Source organism: Gavialis gangeticus, unplaced genomic scaffold, assembly GCF_001723915.1.
Source record: "Gavialis gangeticus isolate Ggan-Ray unplaced genomic scaffold, GavGan_comp1, whole genome shotgun sequence".
In the NCBI taxonomy this organism is placed as follows: domain Eukaryota; kingdom Metazoa; phylum Chordata; order Crocodylia; family Gavialidae; genus Gavialis; species Gavialis gangeticus.
In genome coordinates this window covers 110,490,005-110,512,048 of record NW_017728992.1, presented here as the reverse complement: position 1 = coordinate 110,512,048, position 22,044 = coordinate 110,490,005, and the positions used below count along the sequence as shown (strand labels likewise).

Sequence of the window (22,044 nt, the reverse complement as noted above, 5' to 3'; positions counted from 1 at the left end):
ACACCCCCACCCACCCACACACACACACACACACACACACACACACACACACACACACACACACACACACACACGAAGATATCTACAACATAAAATGGTGGGAATTTTCAAAAGTGCTCAGTGCTGACCTAATTCTATTCACACTAAAGTTGTGGGAACAAAGTCAGACCACTGTGGCATGTTTTGGAAAATCCCACCTTGACATTTTATTAATACCACTGGTTCTCCCCGTGTTTTGGGGTTTCTTTTTGGTTGGCAATCATGTTTATGGAAAACAAAAACACCCTTAAAAATGCTTGCATAAGTTGAACTCTCGTAATTCTCAAATTTACCCTTTAATACAGGATCATGCACATTACTAATTACTTTTTGCCTCATCCTAAATGGTACAGTGTTGTGTATATTTGATATGTTTTGCCATCTACTGTAGTTTTAATTGAAAATGTTGAGTGGGGCCCATAAAATTGAAAAATGATATAGCTCTTCTGCTCTGTGCACTCAAAGGTGGGAAGAGAACAATGAAAAAGAAGGGTTACTACCTTTAAAAAAAACAGAGCAATAATAAGGACAAAGACCTTCTGTAAAATTGCAAGTCTTGAAAAAGAGGACTCTTTTGTTGCAAGAAGTCTTCCATTAAATGTATTTGTAAAAAATCCCTTTGCCTGGCTTTTTGCCCAGAGCTGTTTCTCCTCATACCTTTTATCTTCCATCATATTTAAAAATAAAAAAAACACTAGCAAGAAGATGCTCTCAGTAAATTGCTGTAGCATATCTTTCCCCTCAGTTAATTTACGTGAATTACACTGAAGATCATGCTATCTCTACAACTTGCAGGTTTTTCATTCATGTACCATTATACTCTATATAGTTATATTGCTTTCAATCTAACAATAAGGGTAAACTATATCATAAAACAAAATAGATGGCCTTTTATCCTCATGCGCAATCACACTAAATTATATGTATGTATTTAAAAAGGAGACAAGGTGCTAATTTTATGGCAAAAATTTTGGAACAGATCCTATTCAATTACAGTATTTTTTCTTTCCCTTTCTTAATTTTTTAAATCCCTTTACAATAACCCTGTATTTACTGCTACTGATGCATGCTGTCTGTGATATAGATAGATGTCTCTTACTGGAGACATGAGGGACTGAACATAGAGAAAAATCTTTAGTTTCACTTTGAAGCTTTCTCTAATGCATGACCAGATCCTACCTTATTAAACTGTTATCTATCCATCCATGTATCCAAGCTTTTATACCATGCTTATCACAATGGAATCTGAGCAAGCCAATCTCTACTTTCTCTCTTCCTTAGTACAATATGCCATCTTTATATTTTTATACAGCAATGAATTCCTTTTAAGCAATAATCAGTTCTATGCATCTCATGAAAATTAAATATCTGTGAGAGATCTCTCACATTTTAAAAGTAGAACACCATTGCTGTATTAGAAATGCTCCTGTTTTGACCATGCAAAGATCATCAGTATGATTTATTTAAAATTTTTAAAGATGGCTAAGGGAGTTCCCCCATCTCACAGTGCTGCAGCCACTGTGCAGCATGCTGCTTGTATTCCTCACTTTACACATTCAGTACTGACGGATGGAAAAAGAGAATAACAACATAAATGAAAAAAGTCTGGTCTCGTAGTGATTCAGAGATATACCATGCAAATAAAATGTTATGCTTGTTGCCCAAGCTGCTTTAATCAATGACCTGATGGAGAGATTTACAAAGAAGATATTTCTTAAAAAACTATGATAGAGACTGGAGCACCTCCATGAGAAATACTTTAAAAATTTCCGCCATCTACTGAATCATTTCATCATGTCTAGTTCTTTGTCAGTTTTTCCCATTTGTTGTACTATATCTGCTTTAAATGTCTCAGAAAGGATGTATTTCATGATCAAATGAGCCAGACAGCCCAAAGCTACAGAACACCTGAATGAGAACATCTAATTCACCTCTAGTATAAATGGTGGATACCCATCAGTAAAGAGGTGATTTTCCCACCCTGTGCAAGTGTAAATCTCCATCTGCTTTGAGTTCCTCCTTGACTCTTAGGGAGGAAAGCATAGTGTTGGCTACTTTATATGAATTTTTAAATTAAAAAAATATGGACTGGGAAAGGGATGTTATTTTCACAACTTATCAAAACTTAGAGACAAATCATTGAGCAAACTGAAAAAGACCAATTAACCAGAATCCAAAACTAGCAACAACTGCACACTGAACTAGAGAGTTTTAGAGCAAGGGTGATATTATGGTTTCATTGAACTTTGCCACTGACTTTAACAAGGCCAGGATTTCATATGTGTCTGAAGGCCAGGATTTCACACGCATTATTATTCCTTAGGTCAAAGTAGCTTCTGCCTGACTTCAGACTAAAATACCTAGTTATCCTCTCTTTAAGTCAAGAAAGTGCTGTTTTACATTAACCTCTACTTTTGGAGACTGAATAATAAATCCAGAGTGGTAAGATATGAAAAAAAATCCAGAAGCCCTAAATCAGGAAACTATATACTATTTGAAGAATCCTTTTGTCCTCTTTGCCCACTTGGTTGTAATCCAATGCCTACATCAGTTTTATCAATATTTTCCATACAGTTTTTCTATAACTTCAATGCATCCTGGACAGCAAAGCTAAATTCATGTTAACAGAATGATACTATGAAAAATATCCCCTTCCTGTGAATTGATTCAAATTTATCCGTCTGATTCATTGCACAAGATATGCAACAGCCATTTTCCATTTCCATCAGAGTCAAAACTACAGTATGTGTCAGCTAGAGCAAAGGTTACTTCTCTACAGCACACAGATACTTACACAATATGAGCCAGGTTTAGAGGTTTTTCAGGCTGGTCAGGGAACATTGGGTGCAAAGGTTCACGGCTGGAAGCACAGCTTAAAGACTTGCTAAGTGCATTAGTTAGCTTCTTAGCAGGTGATTTCTGGGAGGAACAAGGAAGGTAGAGGTAATCTGGACAAGTAAGGTGTAAACTGTTTCTAAATTAAAACTACAGAAAGTACAAAACAAAAGGAAGCGCCAACACTTACAGTCACATATTCTAAACTTTTCCCCTTCTCTAGAGGTCTAATGATTCAAATTTCACGTAGGTCAATAGGAAGATTCCCTTGATCTTGAAAGGGGCTTCACATCAGGCTCCTAGGAAAAGCTGCTCTTTTTCAAGCAGTGGCATACTTTCAAATGGGTCCATTGGGTTCTTTCCCTCTGTAGTATTTCCATATGCATAGATTTAGCACTAGACTCTTTCATACTTTAGTTGTTGTTTTAAAGCCCCTGTCCTTGCCTCCTTTAGAAGCAGCTGCCTCTACTATGCTGTAAAATGCTGCAAGGGCAATGAAATTTCAGGCCCAGCACTGACAGAACTGCATGGACATGGAGACAAAAAGCTAAAAGAAAAAGCCCTAAAAAATTCCATTATTTCCCAAAAGAATGAGCATCTGTCATTGTGCAAACACAAGACTTGGATACCTGGGATCCCACAATTCTCCACACTGCAATACAAGGTAATGCTAGCTTTAAATGATTAGGACAGTCACACACCTTCAGCCCTTACAAGCATATTTATAGTAGGATGACTTCTACAGTAAAATAACTTCCCAAATATCAGTTTCACTACTGAGAAAGAAGGCCCTGTAGCTATCACACACAGCTGAGAACTGGATTCTGTTCTAGGCTCTACAATAGATTTCCCATAAGCCACTTGATCTCTCTGGGACTGTTTTTCTACCAGTAAAATGGAGGATACTACTACTTACATATCAATACAAGTTAGAAGTTTGATTTGTTAAAGTTTTTAAAGTGCTTTGGCATGGATGGCACTATAAAATGTAAAAAGTTCTTACTGTAACCAAGATATTAAGAAGTATTTTTATTATCAGAATTCCAGCTTACATATTACAATGAATGTGAACAATTTAGAACTCTCATTCTACGTTGTTACAGAAGGAACATGACTCTGAATGTACTCATGTTGGGTTTTATTTCAAACACACATAAATGAGTCCACATCTCCAATCTCTTGGAGCAGCTCAATGTTGTGTGTGCACATGCTTTTAAACTTTCAAAAACCTAACTTTTTAAAAGTAGACCAAGTATAAAAAAAATGTTCACACAACATAAGTGAAATAGATATGATCTTTGAAAGAACACTAGCAAACACAGTGTCAAGGCAACTTGAGACCTGTATTTAAATACTGTATTAACATCTGCAGTGAAAACATTTGGGTAGTAGCAGAAAATGGATATATATGCAGGTGGAACTTTTTCCTGCATCTACCAAGGATTCTGAAGCACTTTCACGTGAAGTTACTTAATTCCCTGATCTGCCTAATTGTACCACCCTTGCTGCAGCAAGAGAAGATGTCACTTCACAAATGTGTGATTAAAGGATGAGAACAAGAGCTGCATGGCAGACAGTCCTAATCAAAGTCTAAACAAAAGGCAAACCATATCCACTCACTGTAAGAGCCCAGAGGACATCTGTAGACCCAGACTTGCTCTGAGGCAGTGCAGAGCCATGCGACTGGCATACTAATCAAATAGTGCACCTTGTCTTTAACCCTTGGCTGTTCTATGCACCATTAGTATCAGGCAGGCAGATTATTTCAAGCATCAGAGTTTTAACTATTTGAAATATGTTTGGCAACTTTGCCTACAAACACACATGTGTATGTATAGTTTGTAGTCTTCCTACATAAAAGACCAGCTAGTTCCCTGTACATGTCTACTGGAAACTTGCTTCTTCTCTTGGGCTATGACGAGCCCAGATTTGATGACCTCTGGGAGAAAGGGCTAGACTTGGCTATTTGCTGAAGCACTTATGCCAGCTGGGTATGAATGACATTTTATTTTTTAACAATGTCAAGGTGGGTGGGTGCTTATTTCTATTGCTTCATTTATTATGACTCTAATGATGTTAACTGTTTGAAAGCTATTGTGATGGGACTATGATAAATATACATTACACACATACAGTTCAATCACTTGCTAAAACATATTTCACAAAGAGTTGAATGCTGCTTTCATATTCCCCATAATTTCATTAACACATATCCATTAACATATCAAAAGAAGCAAGCCGGAGAAAAGCTAACAATTATTTTTCTATGGGTCCCACAGAAATGAAGCACTTACTGTGAAAATAGCACTCTATTCCAAGACCCTGCTGCAGCTGTCTTGACATCCAGCACAGTGTTAAACTGCTCAAATCCAGACTCAAAAAAAATTTCTCACCTCCAAATATAATGGTGAACAGGGACCACAATAGTGATGTCTCTATTACAGAGCTGGTTATCTATATTGGCAACAGAGGTTTTATATTTTGCAAAATAAAGCAACTGAGTCAGCCAGTTCCAACTCCATCCTCAGGATTCTCTCTGACTGCTGGAGTTCAAATAGTCTGCAGCACTACATGAACCTTCCCTTACCCATGACGTGTACTCTTTCATTTGGTGCTGGTTGCTATGGGAACCACTGGCATGCCCTCTCCAGAAGCAGTCCTGACAGAGCTGGTAATTGTGACACTGTTGGCACCGATACCGAAATCCCATCATGCTCTCACTGTGGCAGTAGGAACACTCAACAGGGTGGAAGACTACAGGAGAGACAAATTTAAAAACAAAACAATCAAAAGAAATAAGAACCAAATTAAGACTGAAGTCCCTAAAAGGGAGTGAATTCTTTCTTTGTTTTGAGTAGCGTTCAATACCAAACGCCACTCACAGTCATTGGCTGCTGAAGATTGACACTGGAAAACTTCACAAATCCTTAATGGATCTCTCCCAGGAGAAAAACTACACTTTTTACTTTTCAATATCAAGTCCTTATCACTTCTGCAGACTCAAAAGTGTGTTTAACAGAAATGAAATGCACTCCAGAGGAAACAGAAGGCATTTGTACACGTTTGCACCGCAGCGCCAGGCGTTTTTAAAAGCACCCAGTGGTGTGGCACGTGCATTTGTATAAACGGCAAAATGTGAGTCAGTGCTGAGAAAATGGCAGCGGTGCACTAATGAATTAAAACACATGGAAAGTTCAGAAGTGCACTGCTGCCATATTCTGCATGCTGATGTGCATTTTGCCACTTATGCAACTGCATGCGACACAGTGCAGCGTGCATCAGCCTGCGTGTGGAGCAAACTCAATTAATGCAGTGTACTCCGACCCGACACATAGCAGCACAAAAATGTGTGTGTATCAATGCCCATAAATTAGTAGGAAATCCACTTCATTCTCCTCTGGTACTCTGGGAAGGTGTAGGTTTTAATGTTATCTTTAGGAACTGGGCCAGTGGTCAGATTTTCAAATTCAGGTGACCAAAAGTAAGGTGCCCACATACATGTGAACATTTTTACTTATTCAGTTGGATGCCAATTTTAGTCCTGTAATGCTAACACGGACAACTAACAGAAGTTAAGTACCTAGATAGGTATTCAGGCCACCAACATTTGGGACCCATATTAAAAATCTGGTCCTAAGAGAGGACTCTACTTCATCCAGCATTTTAATCAAGACCCATAAAAGAAGGATTCTCTTCACCAAGAACACATGCCTAGTATAATTTGTGGCATTTTCACTACCCATGGGTCTCTCAACTCCTACCTTTCTCTGCAGTGACACACATTGTATTTACCCTGTACCATCCCTCCCCCCCAATACAGACCTGGGAGGGAGGACGTGAAAGGAATTCAACTGGCAACTCTTACCCTCTGCTAATAGACAACCCTCTGCACATCAGCCCTCATCTTTCCTGACTAAAACTGAGACTCTCCCACTTGTTTTCAGGCATGGTTTCTCCTTGTGGCAACAGGCCTGCTATTAGCCCAAGAATTTTTTGAGAGAGGGAAAATAAACAGTTCTCCTGCTTAACTAGAGAAAAATTGAATGGGAAAATTCTTTATTTTCTCTAAAAATGTGTCCCTATCAATCAGAAACTTAAGTATAAAGGCCAAAAGCGGTTCCTCAGTTTTTACACTATTCTTTCTTTATAGATCTACAGGACTTAACACAACAAAACAATTATCACTGTTGTTTGCAAATGAGAAACTCACCTTAATAACAGGTGAGTTATTAAGGACATACTACCTTGAGTAGGTACAGCTTGCTAAGCAAGACTGTTCCTCTTTTCTGTTAAAATTCAAAGTGCTGTCCTTGTGTTCAGCACAAGCAGACTAGTTTTGTGTAAGGGAACTGTGTTGGAAGTTTCCACAATTACATGGGAAACTACGCAGGGCTTGTGGGAAGGCTGTTGGTATCCACTGACCAGATAAGAGCTGGAGTCTTCTTGTGGGTGCCAGAACCATCTCAATGTAGCAGCAGTATTTCTATTCTGCTATGGACCCAATGCCCATGTCCAGACCCTCCATATCAACCAGGAGAATCGCTGCTCTCCTGGTAGAAACCATGAATGTACAGATATTCCAGCTTTTTCTCCTAGAGAAAGAATGTCTGTTCTGGGAGAAAAATAACCTGAATCCAACCAAGTAGAAGCTGCTCCTGGGAGAGTTGCTATGGGAAAATGAATGTCCGTACACTTTCCCATGGCTTAATTCTTCCTGAGGACGAGGAGGGGTAAAGATATGGGGGGAATACTTCCTGTGCCTTCTAGAGATGGGGGAAACCCCCCTTTCTGTAGGCCAGGAGGGGAAGGAAGGGGAGGGGAGGAGAGCATCTACCACTTACTCCCTGCTGGTTGTTCACGCACTAGAGTCCCTGGTGCAAGCATGGCAGGAGGCTTTGTTCTGCCACTTGGCTCCCAGGGACCAAGTCAAAATGAGGGAGCAGCATGGCGAGTCCCCTGCCTGCTTCTCATACTGGAGTCCCCAGTGTGAGAAGCAAGCAGGGGGCCTTGCCCTGTTGTTTCAGTCCCCCCCTCAGAATGGGAGGGACTGGAACAACTCACGCATCCCCAGATCAACATCGTTCCAGTCCTGAGAAGGCATCAGGAGTGTGGGAGAAGGGGCCGTTGCAGGCTGAACACCCGTACTGCTCCCTTTCCTGGGATAATTTCTTGCAGCGAAAATTTTCCACCGCTAGAAATTAATGTTTGTACACAGCCTGTATGTGAGAAACAAACCCTGCAGACCTGCATATTTGATTTGGGAGTGGCTATAAACTTACCTCTCCCAAAAGACTCAAAATGAAATTGGGACCTTAATGGAAAAAAAAAAACTGGTTAGAGTTCTGTGGCTTGTGACATGCAAAGTGTCAGGGTGACAATATTTGGATCCTGGGGAGCATTTTGAATAAAGCTTTTGTGAGCAATGTGTGCTAGTGTTTGCTCCCTGAGCAACTAGATCCATGGGCAATTGGATTGTCATCTCCCTAGTCGTTGGGCACTGCATGGAGTTGGGGTCTAACACAAAGGATCAAACTACATCAGAGCTGTCAAACTTATCTGGCCCTGTGGGCTGGATGAGTGGAGTGGGGCTGGTACACAGGCTGGATCAGGCCCATGGACCCCTGCCCACATGCTTGATCCAGTGCCAGCCTGAAATGGTGGCATAAGTAAGTGGGTGCTGCAGTTCAAGACCCAGCCCCAGTGTTGGTGAGCAATGGACTAGATGATCATAATAGCTCCTACTGCAGAGAAAGCACAGTGCTTCAGCAACTAGTTAGGGACAAGCATCCTAAATTTAAATTCTCATCTTTTGTAAAAGGAACTTACTAATTTCTGTTTCCTGAATGTATTGTTTTACAGGTTAACAGCCACCTCCTCCTAATGACTGCTTGACAATTTATGGTCATTAGTTCATGCACTGAACTGAACTATCCTGCCAGATAAATTCTAGTGGGCAAGAACTGCCTACCCATTACTTCTCTAAGGCTGTGATCTCATAGCTAATAACAGTTTCAGGCTTTTTAGCTCTCTGGTTGCTGTAGCTCTCTGGTTATCCAGGGTTTAGAAAAAAGAAGATATATTCAGTGCAACCCCTAGGGCAGGGGTAGGCAATGTTTTTGACTGGAGTGCTGAAAAAACTGCAGTGTCTACCTTGTAAGGTGCAGGAGTGCCAACATGCCAGAAAAAAAAACGGAAGCAGGGAGGGAGGGTATATGGCAGGATGCACTGCATATTAATATAGTTAATAAACATAAATGTTGCTTTTTTTTTTTTTTTTTTTTTTTTTAAAGTAAATACCAGGTTTTCTAAAAATGCAAAACCTGGTGACAATAAATAATACTTCATATACTACGCGTGTTGTTGTGTATTTTTTGTTAAGCATGTTGTGATGAGTGAGAGAAAAAAAGACAGAGAAAGAACAGAAAAAGAGGAGAAAGAAAAGAGAGGGAAAGAAAGAGGGAAAGAGAGAAAAAAGAAAAAAAAAAGAAAAAGAGAGGAGAGAAAAAAGGAGAGATGAGAAAAAGGAGAGAAGAGAGAAAAAAGCAAAGGAGAGAAAGACAGAAAAAAGAAAAGGGAAGAAAAAAGAAAAAGGAGAGAGAAAGAGAAAAAGAGGGGAGAGAAAGAGACAAGAGAAAAAGAGGAGAGAGAAAAAGAAGAAAGAAAAAAGGAGAGAAAAGAGAAAAAGCAGAAAGAGAAGAAAGAGAAGAATTTTTGCTATCCCTGCCCCAGGGTACAGCAAAAATTAAGTGAGGCGACAAGATGAATGATTGATATTAAAGTCATCCTATTTTATTAGTAGCTATAAAAAGCACCTGGTATCAATGATGACAGCACTGCATCTCCTGTAATGCTATTCATAAAGTAAGATCATCACACAAAACTTTGATGTTCCCGCTACAACTTTTATTGTGTAACTATATGTGGTCTGCTGCCATTACTTACCATTTTCAACATTTGCCAGCCGATGCAGAAGTGGTAACCACACCAGGCACTGAGGTGGAGGATCAGACATGAGAGTGTCCAAGAAAGCGTTTAACGTGACTTTCTTCTGCTCAAACAAACAAGCAAGGGGAAAAAATAGCAACCAGTGATATCAGAATGACTTTCTCTTGTCTTTATTGACACAGAAGTGTTAAGGAATAGAGAGGTTAAACCTTGAATTATAAACTTTTACTTTGAAGAGAAAAAGTGACATGGACAAAGGTTTTACAAACAAAAGACAAAGTTTTTAGTGGGTTCAATGTCAACTAGTTCTTGTCATCATGTGCTTCTTTGCTGTTATCAGTTCCTTGCTCACTTTAGGAAAGTTGATCCCCCAAAGACTCTTTTTGAATATAGCAATTTCCTCATCTGTTCATATTATTACACCCCTTGAGTCCTACATAATACACAAAAGCCACTACCTACCATAGAGTGATTGACACTAAGAATTTCACTACTGACATTTTTGGGAAAAAAATTGAAATAGTTTTTAAATAATTTTTGAAAATGGGACGTAGGAATCTTTGTTTATTAGGCGATTTAGAAAATTTTTCTTAAAATCTTAAATTTTATTGGGGGGGGAAGGGTGGGGTGGAGTTTGAGACTCAAATGTAAATTCCTGTCAGATATCTGCCTACTATAAAGACTAATTCTTTCCCTTGTATAATGGTAGACAACTGGCAGCCCCTCAGAAATCAAGAACAAATTCCCTCCCATGAAAAAAATAACAGGTATTAAATGTTGATTCCCATTGGAAACATTTATAGATAAAATGAGTAGTACTATATTTGTATAGGATACCATGCTTCAATTAATGTTCTCATACATTATTAGCCAATTTCACAAGGATTGCTTTTCACTCAGTCATGGAATAGTCGAGTTGGAATGGATCTCAGGAAGCTATATAGTCCACCTCCCTCCTTAAGGCAGACTGACACCCGGACTAGTGTCAGTCAAGTGTTTGTCTAATCTACTTTTAAAAATTTCCAAGGATGGAAATTCCAAAACCTCTCTGGATAGCCTATTCTAATATTTAACCACCCTCATAGTCAGAAAACTGTTCCTAACCTCCAACCTCAGTTTTCCTTGTTGCAATTGAAGACCATTGTTCCTCTCCTTCTACCTCCACCCACAGAAAATAATGCATCTCCAACCTCCATATAACTTCACTTCAGGTATTTGAAGACTGTTATCAACCCCCACTTGAGTCTTCTCTAAACAAAATAATCCCAGTTCTTTCTGCCCATCTTCAGAATTCATGTTTCCCAAGCCTCTAATATTTTTTGTTACTGTGCTGGAGTCTTTCCAATTTCTTGAAGTGTGGGGTCCAAAACTTGATAGCCCTCTAGAAGAGACCTCACCAATGCCAAATAGAGCAGAATAATCACTTCCCTTTGCTTGCATGTGACACTTGTAGTAATGCAGCACACCAACATTGCTGGCCATTTGTGCAAAAAGAGCATGGTTGGCGTATGGTCCACTGTGACCCTTAGGTCCTTTTCTGTAGTACTGCAACCAAGTCAATCCTTTCTCAATCTGTATTTGTACACACAATTGTTCTGTCCCAGGTTAAGGACTTCACAGTTCTTGTTGAATTTCATTTGATTGATTTCTCCAGTTTATCCAGGTCATTCCGAATCCTAGCTCTGCCTTCTACAGTGTCTGTGACTCCACCCAAATTGGTGCCAGGAAGAAATTAGCTAAGTGTGCACTCAATCCCATCCTTCTCATTTTATCTACTAAGGAAATGCAGCCTCCTCTAAAAGGAAAATGACAGCTGCTCAATAGTGCACAGTACCACTGTGGTATTGTGGACTGTCTTTTTATGGGCTTCCTTCCTTCCTTCTCATGCCCTTGTACCAAGGTAGTCAGCAGAATTCACATATCCTTTGGAATCTGACAGGGCCACACCATGAGCACTTCTGCTACGGCTTCAAACTTGCAACCTCTGGGCTGTCAACCATGTGCCTTAGCACACAAGGCACCCCAGCCCTTTTTATGGGCTGAGCTTCCCAGATGCAATCTGGGGAGGGTAGTGAGGTGGGGGAGGAAGCTGTGAAGGTCTTGGTGTTCCTAAGCAAAGCCAGCTGGAACCAGACACAGACAGTAATTACAGCGCCTCAGAGCAGCTTTGCTGCTCATGTATAGGTGCTGGAGCAGAAAACAAGCTTTAGTTAAAGCATCCCCACTGCCATTTTTAAGCACGGGGATGCTTATACATGAGATGCTCTGGGTGCTGTAATTAGAGTGGCGCTTGTAGCTGCTCCAATTAAAGCATCCCCTGCCACTCCTGGAGCAGGAGTATAAATTCCTTACATCTACATGGCCAGGGTCAGATCCAGAAGGCATGTAGTGGCCTGGTCACCCCACACTTTGGCTGTTTCTCATGTGACCTCTTGGCATGGCTGTGGCTGGAGCCCCTGCTTTTGCATGGCTGCAGAGCCCAGAGGGTGAGCACTGCCACCACTGCTTGCTCATGCCGTCTTTCCTCTCCCTGTTGTTGAATTTTTCAGGGAGGAGGCAGGGGAAGGGTGAATCTCAGCAGCATTCACCCTCTGGGCTCTGGAGCCATGTGAAAGCATGGGTTCTGGCCAGCCCTTGCCCCAGTCATCTGGTAAGCACAGAAGTCACTGCTCATGTGGAGCTCCAGCAGGAGTCTGTGCAGTCCAGGCAGTGAGCTCAGAGTTACCACACATGTGCAGCACAGCCCAAGTGGAGAGGCTGTACCACCCTTACCCTGGATCTGCTAGTATACGTAGCAGAATGCAGTGCTGTGGAGAGATTTCCTGAGCTAGCTATAAACATATTAGTGCCGCACACATCTGTGTTAGGTCTGTGTACACTATCTCCATAATTGGAAATAGTACAGCTACATGAGTGCAACACCACGTCCAGGCTACTAAGCCCTGTTTCTCAGCACAGCTAAAGATCCCAGTTGAAGTGTTTGGCTAACAGATTTATTCTGCTTCCAGTCCTGGGATTATTAACCCAGACACCACTTTGTACTAACAGAGCTCTGGTCCTTCAGCTGCTGGAGTTAGCACATGCTGAACTATAATTTCAGATGTCTCCACTCCATGCTGCCTTGGACATATCCAGAGTAAAGTAGAGCTCTTGAAAGAATGGAGACACTGAGTGATCACTGAACATCGCAATGGTTTCAGAACTGTAAGTAGTAAGAGATGTTGTGAAATTGCAGATGAAATGGATGCAGAATGCAACTACTAGCTTTTTTTGTAAAGGAGGTCATGGAAGTTTTAGTGAACAGATTGCCAGATGGAAAGACAAACTGACAAGACCAAAAGACATTCCAAGATAAGACTTCCAGCATTAGAGCTTACCCTAAAAAATACCACCCCCCCAAAGAAAATATCCCACACACACACTTGGTTTTTTAAAGTCTAAATGTATACTAATTTAAAATTTAATAGGAAATGGAAGAGATGCATCAGTACCAGAAATTAGCCTGTGCTAATGAACATGTTAAAAGGACAGTAACCATCTGCCTGCCATCTACATGACCTTCTTCTCATCTGAGAATGAACAATAGCTTCCCTAATAAAGGAAATTCCATGTTGCTAAGCACCAGCTCACAAAGTAACTGTTTCCCTTATGGAGCTTTTCTGTGGATGCCTGCCATTGGCACTGCTGACCAGTGCCATCAGCAAATGTCACTATTATCAGTGGCACAGCTAAAAATGGGAGAAAGGTAGAAAGAAAACTAGTGAATGAAAGTTCATCTGATTTCCCATAGCACAAATAATCAAGGAGCCTAAAAAGTTCCCCCTGTTCCTAGGGAGAGAGATATTAGCTGTATGCACAGCAGTGTTCTAAACAAGCAAATAGATGCAGAGGCAAGCACACCTTTTTCACAGTAAAATTCTTTTTGAATGGAGCTATAAACTAAAACTTCATTCACACCAAATAAAGCAATTTCAGCTTCCTTGATAGTTTTATAGCTGCTGTCTTGCAGTGGTCACTAATTTTACGGATTAAAGAAACCAACGTCCCTTAAAAGGACACTGGCAGAGTAATTTCAATATATTTTAAAAGTCATTTTTCCTCCTGCAGTTTTTAACAACTGTTTGGAACCTTGAAACTGAGAGCTATTTCCTAAATATATGCTATCTAAAAATGAAGGCCAGGAGTGTGCAACAACAATTAGCTAAGTGACAGCACAGTGGATTTAGTGACCATCTTTTTAGGCTCACTATTGATTTGTTTTTTTTAAATAGGAAGTTCTTTCTTTTATTGCAACACCATTTTCTGATGGGAGGTCAAATATCGCATCATGTCAATTCTCTCTCTCAGAGAAAGAGGTGATGCCAAAATTTCTTTTGTAAGCCCCATGCCCTGAAGAAGGAAAGTTCAAATCAATTACTCCCAAGATTTCTGTTCTGCAAATTCCAAGAGAAGGGGAAGTTGTAGCTGTTATTTTAGATGGCCATTCCCTCTGGGAGTAGCTCACAGGCATGGGGAAAATGTAGATTAGTTAAATAAATTAATGTAATGAGAAATGTTCAAGCATGTCCAGTATTTTGGGGAAAACTGGTTTGAGATGTGAGCTGAGAAGGATTCAACAGTGTGAGCAGAGAAAAAATATTTTTCTATAACTTTTAAAATCTGTGCAATAGAGATCTGAAAGGCTTCTAATACGTACACAGGATCCACATGAAAAGTGAACAAAAGGAGATAACTTGAGTAGCTCAGCTTTTCTCACTGCCATGACCTACTGGCTAGGGACAGACATTCAAAAAGCCTGAGCCTGAATTGATTCAATCTGTGCAGGTTAGTTTAACCTGCTATCCTGAATCAGTTTGTAACTGTCCAGACATCCCAAAAATGCAGGCACATGCCTGCAGTGGCTCAGGCTAGAAGCTGGGGGCGCTAGAGCAGCCCTCCCTGCCCTTCCACAATACTGAGCTGAGGGGGGCGTCGCCTGTCTGGCAGGACACTGATTAGGGAGGGGTTCCCCCCTCTTTTGACCAGCCCAGCAGAGAATTGATAACAGTGTTTATCAACCAATTAAAAAAACAATGTAGGGATATTACCAACTACCTGTTGATTCTGCCTTTGTCCCATCTGCCACAGCACAGACCGTAGCCAGCATGTGGTCTGTTAGCTAATGCTGAGAGGGGTCTGTGTAAGGCAGAGGGGATGGGGCAAACCCTGCTTAGCAGGGAGTGGGGAGGGGAAGTGGGGGAGCAGGGGGAAGTCAGGCAGACGCCTGCAGTCTTTGCCCAGCTCCAGCAAAGGAGCAGAGGGGAGGGGCCAGATCTGCTGTGGAGCAGAGAGCCCTGCTTAGCCCAGGAAGCATGCCAGGATGCTGGGGGTGTCTGGTTTAACTTAAATCAGGAAGGGACAGACATTGCATAAACCAGTTTGAGCTCAATCAGTTAAGCCTGATACTACATTCAACCAGGTTTATCTCAAACTGGTTTCAGCCATTTTCAAACTGTTTTTTGTGTGCTGAACATTCTGTTCACTAAAACTTCCACGATGTTCTTCACAAAAAAAGCTAGGGTGAGTAGTTGCATTCTGCATTTATTTCATCTGCAGTTTCACAATATCCCTTATGAACATCTGTTCTGTTACAGGTTTAAACCAGTTTCTGATCGCTTAAACCAGTTTATGTGTAATGTCTGCCCCTAGCCATTATGTCTTGAACACTTTTTAGGTTCAGGCAGACACAGGATAAAGGCCAAAAAAAGCTGGTTCCTGCATATTTTTAAAATGCCTAATGCCATAGCATAGTACAAACATGGCCACTTGTTCTGTTCTGTAAAAAGTACACTAATGATTCAGAGCCAGACATACAATAACCATGCGTGGATAGCCACAGTGTTAATGACATTATTAAACATAAAGGATCAGATGAGACTCTTTTATTACTGATTATCAGTTCACAGTCTTAATAAAGAGCATTACGAATCAAAAGGGAAACTCTTCTGGGTCTGCTCATACATAAGAAGCAAGCAAACCTTTCAGAATAGGTTAGAATATTTTTGTAGATAACATTGATGATAATGAAAAGCATTCATTTCTATCAAAATTAGTTGTTCAATTTTTCATTGGAAAACCAGAGAAACAAACAAACAACATCTTATAGCTAACAGGGACAGTTTTGGTTCTCAGAGTTTTTTTAATGAAAACAACTTTTGGAGGAAACCACACACTTTCCCCAACGTATTTACTGGAAAACTTTTGACCAGCCCTAGTGGCCTGGGGCTCCACTTCTACTAAGAATTAAGTATCTATCTTGTGTAACACCAAGGTACCACATCATGATATGAAAAGTCCAAAATTCCTGGCACAAGTTGCAGTAGTTGGCACGAAAAGATTACAGAATATTACCATTCAGTTTTGCTAAGACTATGCTATATCATTCCTTTCTAAATTAATCACTCAGCTTTTTCTAGTTTTAGTATGCTATTTCAGACAGAGTGGAAAGGTGACTTTACCAGAATTGAATGGAGAAACTAGATGGAAAAAAAGCGAAAAATTTGGTACAAAAAAACCCTGCTGACACTAAAGATGCCTCTGAATATGGAACAGCCCTAGTGGGAGTTAGTGGAACACTCCATCAGTTTTAAAACTAGATTGAAAAAATCAGAAGAAAACATAATACAGGGAATTCTGTGCTGATTCTGTGCTGGAAGATTTAATTATCTGTCAGTGGATTTTAATTTTGTCAAATTTACATAACCCATGAAATGGAGCAATCTTATCCAGAATCATTCTTTACTTGTACAAATGGAAAGGCAAATTGAGAGAGCATCAGATCTAACAATCTTTCTCATATTATGACTGTAATACTAAACATACTAGAAGAGAGGGCAAGAATGTCAGTCACCCTGCAGCACATCTCTATTTGGGTCAGAAGGTCTTTCATAATTTCATAGTTTCTAGGGTCGGAAGGGACCTGAGCAGATCATTTAGTCCGACCCCCTGCCATGGCAGGAAGAGCACTGGGGTCAAATGACCCCAGTAAGGTGGTCATCCAACCTCCTCTTAAAAACCCGCAGGGTGGGAGCCTGCACCACCTCACTTGGAAGCTGGTTCCAGACTCTAGCCGCCCTGACCGTGAAGTAGCGCCTCCTGATGTCCAACTTAAACCTTCCCTCCGCCAGCTTGTGACCGTTGTTCCTGGTCACTCCTTGCGGCGCTCGGGGGAACAGGGACTCCCCCAGCGCCTGCTGATCCCCCCTAACCAGTTTATAACAGGCCACAAGATCCCCCCTCAGCCTTCTCTTTTGAAGGCTGAACAGGTTCAGGTCCCGCAACCTTTCCTCATAGGACCTACCCTGCTGTCCCTTGATCATACGAGTGGCCCTCCTCTGGACCCTCTCCATGCTGTCCACATCCCTCTTAAAGTGCGGCGCCCAGAACTGGACACAGTACTCCAGCTGCGGCCTGACCAGTGCCGCATAGAGGGGGAGGATCACCTCCTTGGACCTGCTCGAGATGCATCTGTGGATGCACGACAAGGTGCAGTTGGCCTTCCTAACCGCCTCCCCACATTGCCGACTCATGTTCATCTTGGAGTCAATAATGACTCCCAGATCCTTTTCCACCTCCGTGCTGACAAGGGGGGAGTTCCCCAGCCTATATGTATGGTGGCGATTGTTCCTCCCCAGGTGCATCACCTTACACCTACAGTCTTAAGACTGTTTTGTACCTGGTGCCGGTAAAACCCAGGGCTTTTGCCTGTTATGAGATATTGTGCCACATTTCTAAAACATTTAGATACATAAACATGAAAACTAGCGGGTAGTGCAATTTACAGAGTCACCTAAGTGAGTTAGGCACCTAATTTTCAATGACCTATAGAGATTAGATATCTAACCTGCTAGACTCCTTTGCAAAACTTACGTAATGCCATTTCCACATTTAAGTGCCTAAATAACTTCCTAAATCTGCCATTATCCATTAAATGAATCATACAGAAAGTCACACCTCTGGTGGCTGCTAAAATTGTTTAATATTTTTTAATGGGGGAAAAAGGGAAAATCACTTACATGGGTGTAGACAATATTTTTTAATAATACAGTTGAGAACGAGCTATTGCTGAACTATAAGCACTGTGACCAACCAACAGTTGCATGATTACTTTGTTAGATTCTTTAGAATGCCATACAGACATGCAGTATGGAGACACTTTATTCACTTATCCCTCAAATACAAAAGCCCCTCTATTCAAACATGGTTTGGGAGATGATCCAACAAATCAGTTTCAAGAATGCTCTTCATTTAGCTGGAGTGGCCACTGATTAGTAATGTGAATGTGTGAAACAAAAATATGTCCCACTGCAAACCACACGATCAGGGGCATGCAGTGCATCACAAACTAAGGGCACAAATGTGTGTCAATACTATTTGTGCTGCTGCAAACTCAAACCATCACTTGTGTGGACTTGGCCAATATTATCCACATTGTCTGATGTGATGTGACAAATCTCATATTTGTTTCAAGACAGACAAGGTTCTTTGGGTAAATCCAATATCTTTTATTAGATCAACTCAAATAGTTGGAAAAATTCTTCTTTGCAAGCTTTCAAGTACAGTTACTAGGCCTGTGCAAATAAAGAAGTATTCGATTTGGATTCAGTTTGGCCTATTCAAACATTGTTTGGGAGATGATCCAACAAATCAGTTTCAAGAATGCTCTTCAGTTAGCTGGAGTGGCCACTGATTAGTAATGAGAATGTGTGAAACACAAATGAGGCCCCTCATTGCACAAAAGCAGGATCACTAGGTTATCTCCATTCAAATGATTTCTAACAATATAATCCTCAGTCCTCTTCCATAGAAAAGAATAGAATAAACAGAAAAAAATATTGCTTTGTTCCTAACATCTTCCCAGCTTCAGTATCGTTCATTATTTTGTATTTTTTCTATTTCTATGTTATGCATGGTAAGATCTAGAAGGTATTCTTTCCTTCCATCCTGGAAGACCAATGCACTCCCAAGTCAGCAAGGTATTTTTTGGACTATATTTACACACTGTTCCAAAGCATCAGACATGATATTAGACTCAGTGGCCAGATTCAGAAGTGCAGGCATGTGCAGTTTGTGGTGCCATAAACCTCTTTGCAGTGCTACAAACCACACATATTGCATCATAAACTGTGCATGGTGCTGCTAATTTGCAGTACTGGGGCAAATTTGGTACTGAGATTTCCTGATAGCAAAAAAAAAAAAAAAAAAAAGAGCACAAAGCACACCAAAATGCTGTGCGCCAGGACAAACACCAGGAAGTGGCACGTGGAGATGGGGGAGCAGGGAGCCCAGGGCTGTCTGCTCCCCTATCTTAAGGTACTCTGTGCCCCAGCCAGCTGGGGAGTGGCTCGCTGGGATGCAGGGTGTTTAGTGTGAGGGCTCTGCAGCACATGGGAATGGGGGAACAGGCACCCCAGGGCTCATCTGGTTGCCTGCTTCCCTGTCTCCACACGCTGCTCCTTGGCTTACTGAGGCATTGGATACCTCAGCGTGGGGATGCCTGCTGCTAGCCCTGCACCAAGGCAACCTGGAACCCAGCCAGTCCCCCATTCAGCCCATGAAACAGGGGGACAATAAGTCCCACTGCAAACCACACGAGCAGGGGCATGCACTGCATCACAAACTAAGGGCACAAATGTGTGTCAATACTATTTGTGCTGCTGCAAACTCAAACCACTGCTCGTGTGGACTTGGCCAATATTATCCACATTGTTTGATGTGATGTGACAAATCTCATATTTGTTTCAAGACAGACAGGTTCTTTGGGTAAATCCAATATCTTTTATTAGACCAACTCAAATAGTTGGAAAAATTCTTCTTTGCAAGCTTTCAGGTACAGTTACTAGACCTGTGTAAATAAAGAAGTATTTGATTTGGATTCAGTTTTGGCCGATTCAGAAGACAATGATTCAATTCAGAAATTTGGATCATTGTCCCAATTGATTCGGCCAAATCGGCTTCAGAAGATTTGGCGATTCGGCCATAGACTATAATGGGGAATCACTGAAATACCTGTAACTTTGTCAGTTTTTGGCAGATTTGGATGAAAACAACAGCAAAGGTAGCCCCTTCTGAGGGCATGAAGCCTGACAAGTTTTAAGGATATAGGTGCAGGGGTTTCTGGAAAACTACACCTCAAACTGCTGAAAGCAAAATTTGCATCACTTGTGTGTGTTAAGGCAGATTTGGATGAAAACAGCAGGGATGGTAGCCTGTAACTGGGGGCCTTCCTGGTGCTGGTTAGATCGCTGCTCACCTACCTGTTTCTGGGCCAGCCGCTCACCCCTCTTTAGCTCAGGCAGAACCAGCTCACAAAAGGGACAGAAAGGGTGCGGATAGAGGCTTATGTGCTGTTTCTACGTCCCTCCCCCAGAGCACTGGAATTGGAAGGGGACTCAGGGAAAGATCACAGTTATGGACCAGCTACACATGTAAGTCTTTCCCCACCTGTTCCCCCTCTCTCTTCTCAGTTTCTGTTCCTCTGAAAGACTGCCTTCTGAATCTTGGAATCTTTTTCTGAATCGATTCAGAGGTTTTTTTTTGGTCTCCTGATTTCATTCTGATTCAGTCTGAATCAGGCCAAATCTTCTCCAAATCAAATTGGTGGCTAAAGCTTTGCACACCCCTAACAATTACCCTTCATCAGGCAGAAAGGAAGCATCTGCCGATGGTCTGCCTATGTCCTTAGACCAACCAGGCTACAACTGACAGCCCTGAAATATTCCTTTAAATGGATTTTCAGCACTATCTTGATTTCTACTGAGACTTTCTGCAAGGGGAGTGGTACTATGATATCTAGCTTCCATTTTCAACAAAAAGAGGTGAAAACATGAAGTTCTTTTCTCACTGGTGAATGCCAAGTGTTTATAATACCTCTGGTGTGAAGGCTACAATTAGGTTCTTGATTATCTTCAAGGAGCTCAAGTCAGGCACACCCATGTAACAGGAAAACAGCATCAGCATGAATGAATGCTATGAGGGTAAACACATGTCTGTGTGTGCAAGACAGAGTGAAGGATGAATGACTGACAGCTTACTTCAGTGATGCCATGTTTTATTACCTGTTGAGAGAAACAGGATTTTGCCGATTGTTCTGTGTAGCCAAACGAAGGACCCTCAAAGACCGCAGTAGGCAATTTAAGAACCTCCCGCAGAAACGTGTCATACTTTCCATAAACCATCACTCCACTGGAATCTGAAATCATTGAGAAAATATCTGAGGGGGAAAAAAGAAATGCAAGAAAAGGAAAGGTTTACTTTAGTTTTAGACATATGTCTGCTCTTAGCTCAGTAATATTTGATGTGAAAGTAATGTGATTATAGACAATTATGCTCAGTTTGTGGAAAACTCCATAAACCGTTTGCACCTTTACTTTTAGCCAGCTTGCCAGAAGCAAAATAAAAATGTGCATGTGAGCATTGATCCAATGTTTACGTTAAAATATTCATGCATTCTCATGGCTTTGTGATGTCATTCTTTTGTAGCTGGTGCCTTATGCCTGGCATAAGGCAGTAACTTAGTCAGCTACAATGGATCTAATTTGACAAAATGTGCACCATCAAATTTTTGCCCAGAAGCAACTTACCCTTTCAAATCTAAACTTTGGCCGAGTTTATTGTGTTGTTTGTTATTCTTGGGACACACAGATCAATGAACTTATTTGAAATGCTCTATTTGATTTTAATAACTTTTTCTGTCTTTTAATTATAATAATATAACTTGTACCGTTATTAATTATTCTACAGCTTCACATTTCCCTTCTTTTGTTTTTGTTGTTTTCAATGGAAAAATCCACTTTCTGACTTAAGAACTGTTTAGTAGGATTCAAGGCTTGGTAGAATATTCTACCTTCAGAAACCACGAACATATTTTAGACTGTGGTGGATCACCTGTGCAATTCTAAATGATAGAGTATCACCCTAAATGCATGTGAATGGAAACGTCAAGCCCTGGAGACTGCTACTGGAAAAACAGTGTGGCATGATAGCCTGCCACTTCATAGGTTCTGTTGCTTTAATAAGAAGGCAAAGGGAAACCAATATCTGTCCCTAGTGTCTACCTGTACCCAATTTATGTACAAACAATATCTGTCTATAAATGAGGAGAAAAAAGAAAAAAAATCATTTCACTCTAGATAAGATGAGCCAAAGGACAACAGCGTGGGCAACTGCTGCTTCCCGAATCTGTGG

The 22,044-nt window shown here is 41.0% G+C and overlaps 1 protein-coding gene across 8 annotated transcripts in view; it reads right to left on the bottom strand.

Annotated features, from left to right (window-relative positions):
• The window catches only part of DTNA (dystrobrevin alpha), a 416,444-nt gene that overhangs the window by 108,302 nt on the left and 286,098 nt on the right, over positions 1–22,044 (bottom strand). For all 8 annotated transcript variants that reach the window (XM_019526848.1, XM_019526842.1, XM_019526857.1 and 5 more), the window contains exons 6-9: positions 20,916–21,070; positions 9,817–9,922; positions 5,462–5,628; positions 2,834–2,958 (exon numbers count right to left, since the gene is read on the bottom strand). In XM_019526848.1, the coding sequence (XP_019382393.1) occupies positions 2,834–2,958; positions 5,462–5,628; positions 9,817–9,922; positions 20,916–21,070 (553 nt within the window). The remainder of the gene's footprint in view (positions 1–2,833; positions 2,959–5,461; positions 5,629–9,816; positions 9,923–20,915; positions 21,071–22,044) is intronic.